This window comes from Myotis brandtii, unplaced genomic scaffold, assembly GCF_000412655.1.
Source record: "Myotis brandtii unplaced genomic scaffold, ASM41265v1 scaffold601, whole genome shotgun sequence".
Classification (NCBI taxonomy): Eukaryota; Metazoa; Chordata; class Mammalia; order Chiroptera; family Vespertilionidae; genus Myotis; species Myotis brandtii.
In genome coordinates this window covers 294,995-295,284 of record NW_005370276.1, presented here as the reverse complement: position 1 = coordinate 295,284, position 290 = coordinate 294,995, and the positions used below count along the sequence as shown (strand labels likewise).

Sequence of the window (290 nt, the reverse complement as noted above, 5' to 3'; positions counted from 1 at the left end):
GGTGCCAGCCGCACGCTGCCACTCAGCCTCCCGCGCACCTCCTTCCTTGGTCTCGCGGTCTCCCCCACATCCAGCCCACACCCAGGCACCACCCTCCTTCCTCCAGATCCAGGAGTGGGAGGCCCGGCTCTCTGCCTGCGGGAAGGATCCCAGGGCCCCAGGGGTCGTCCTGGACCAGAAGGCCAAGACCCGGAAAAGGATCAAGATCGTGGAAAACCAGCTGGACAGGGTGAGGGCCAGCCTGCTGGCTCTTTCCAGGCCTGACCTGTGGGGTTGGGGGAAGAATGACC

General features: G+C 65.9%; 1 protein-coding gene across 1 annotated transcript in view; it reads left to right on the top strand.

Moving 5' to 3' along the window:
• Positions 1-290, top strand: part of CCDC114 (coiled-coil domain containing 114) — a 29,090-nt gene that overhangs the window by 13,779 nt on the left and 15,021 nt on the right. Inside the window, exon 5 of the mRNA XM_014550419.1 lies at positions 107-229. Within this exon, the coding sequence (XP_014405905.1) occupies positions 107-229 (123 nt within the window). The remainder of the gene's footprint in view (positions 1-106; positions 230-290) is intronic.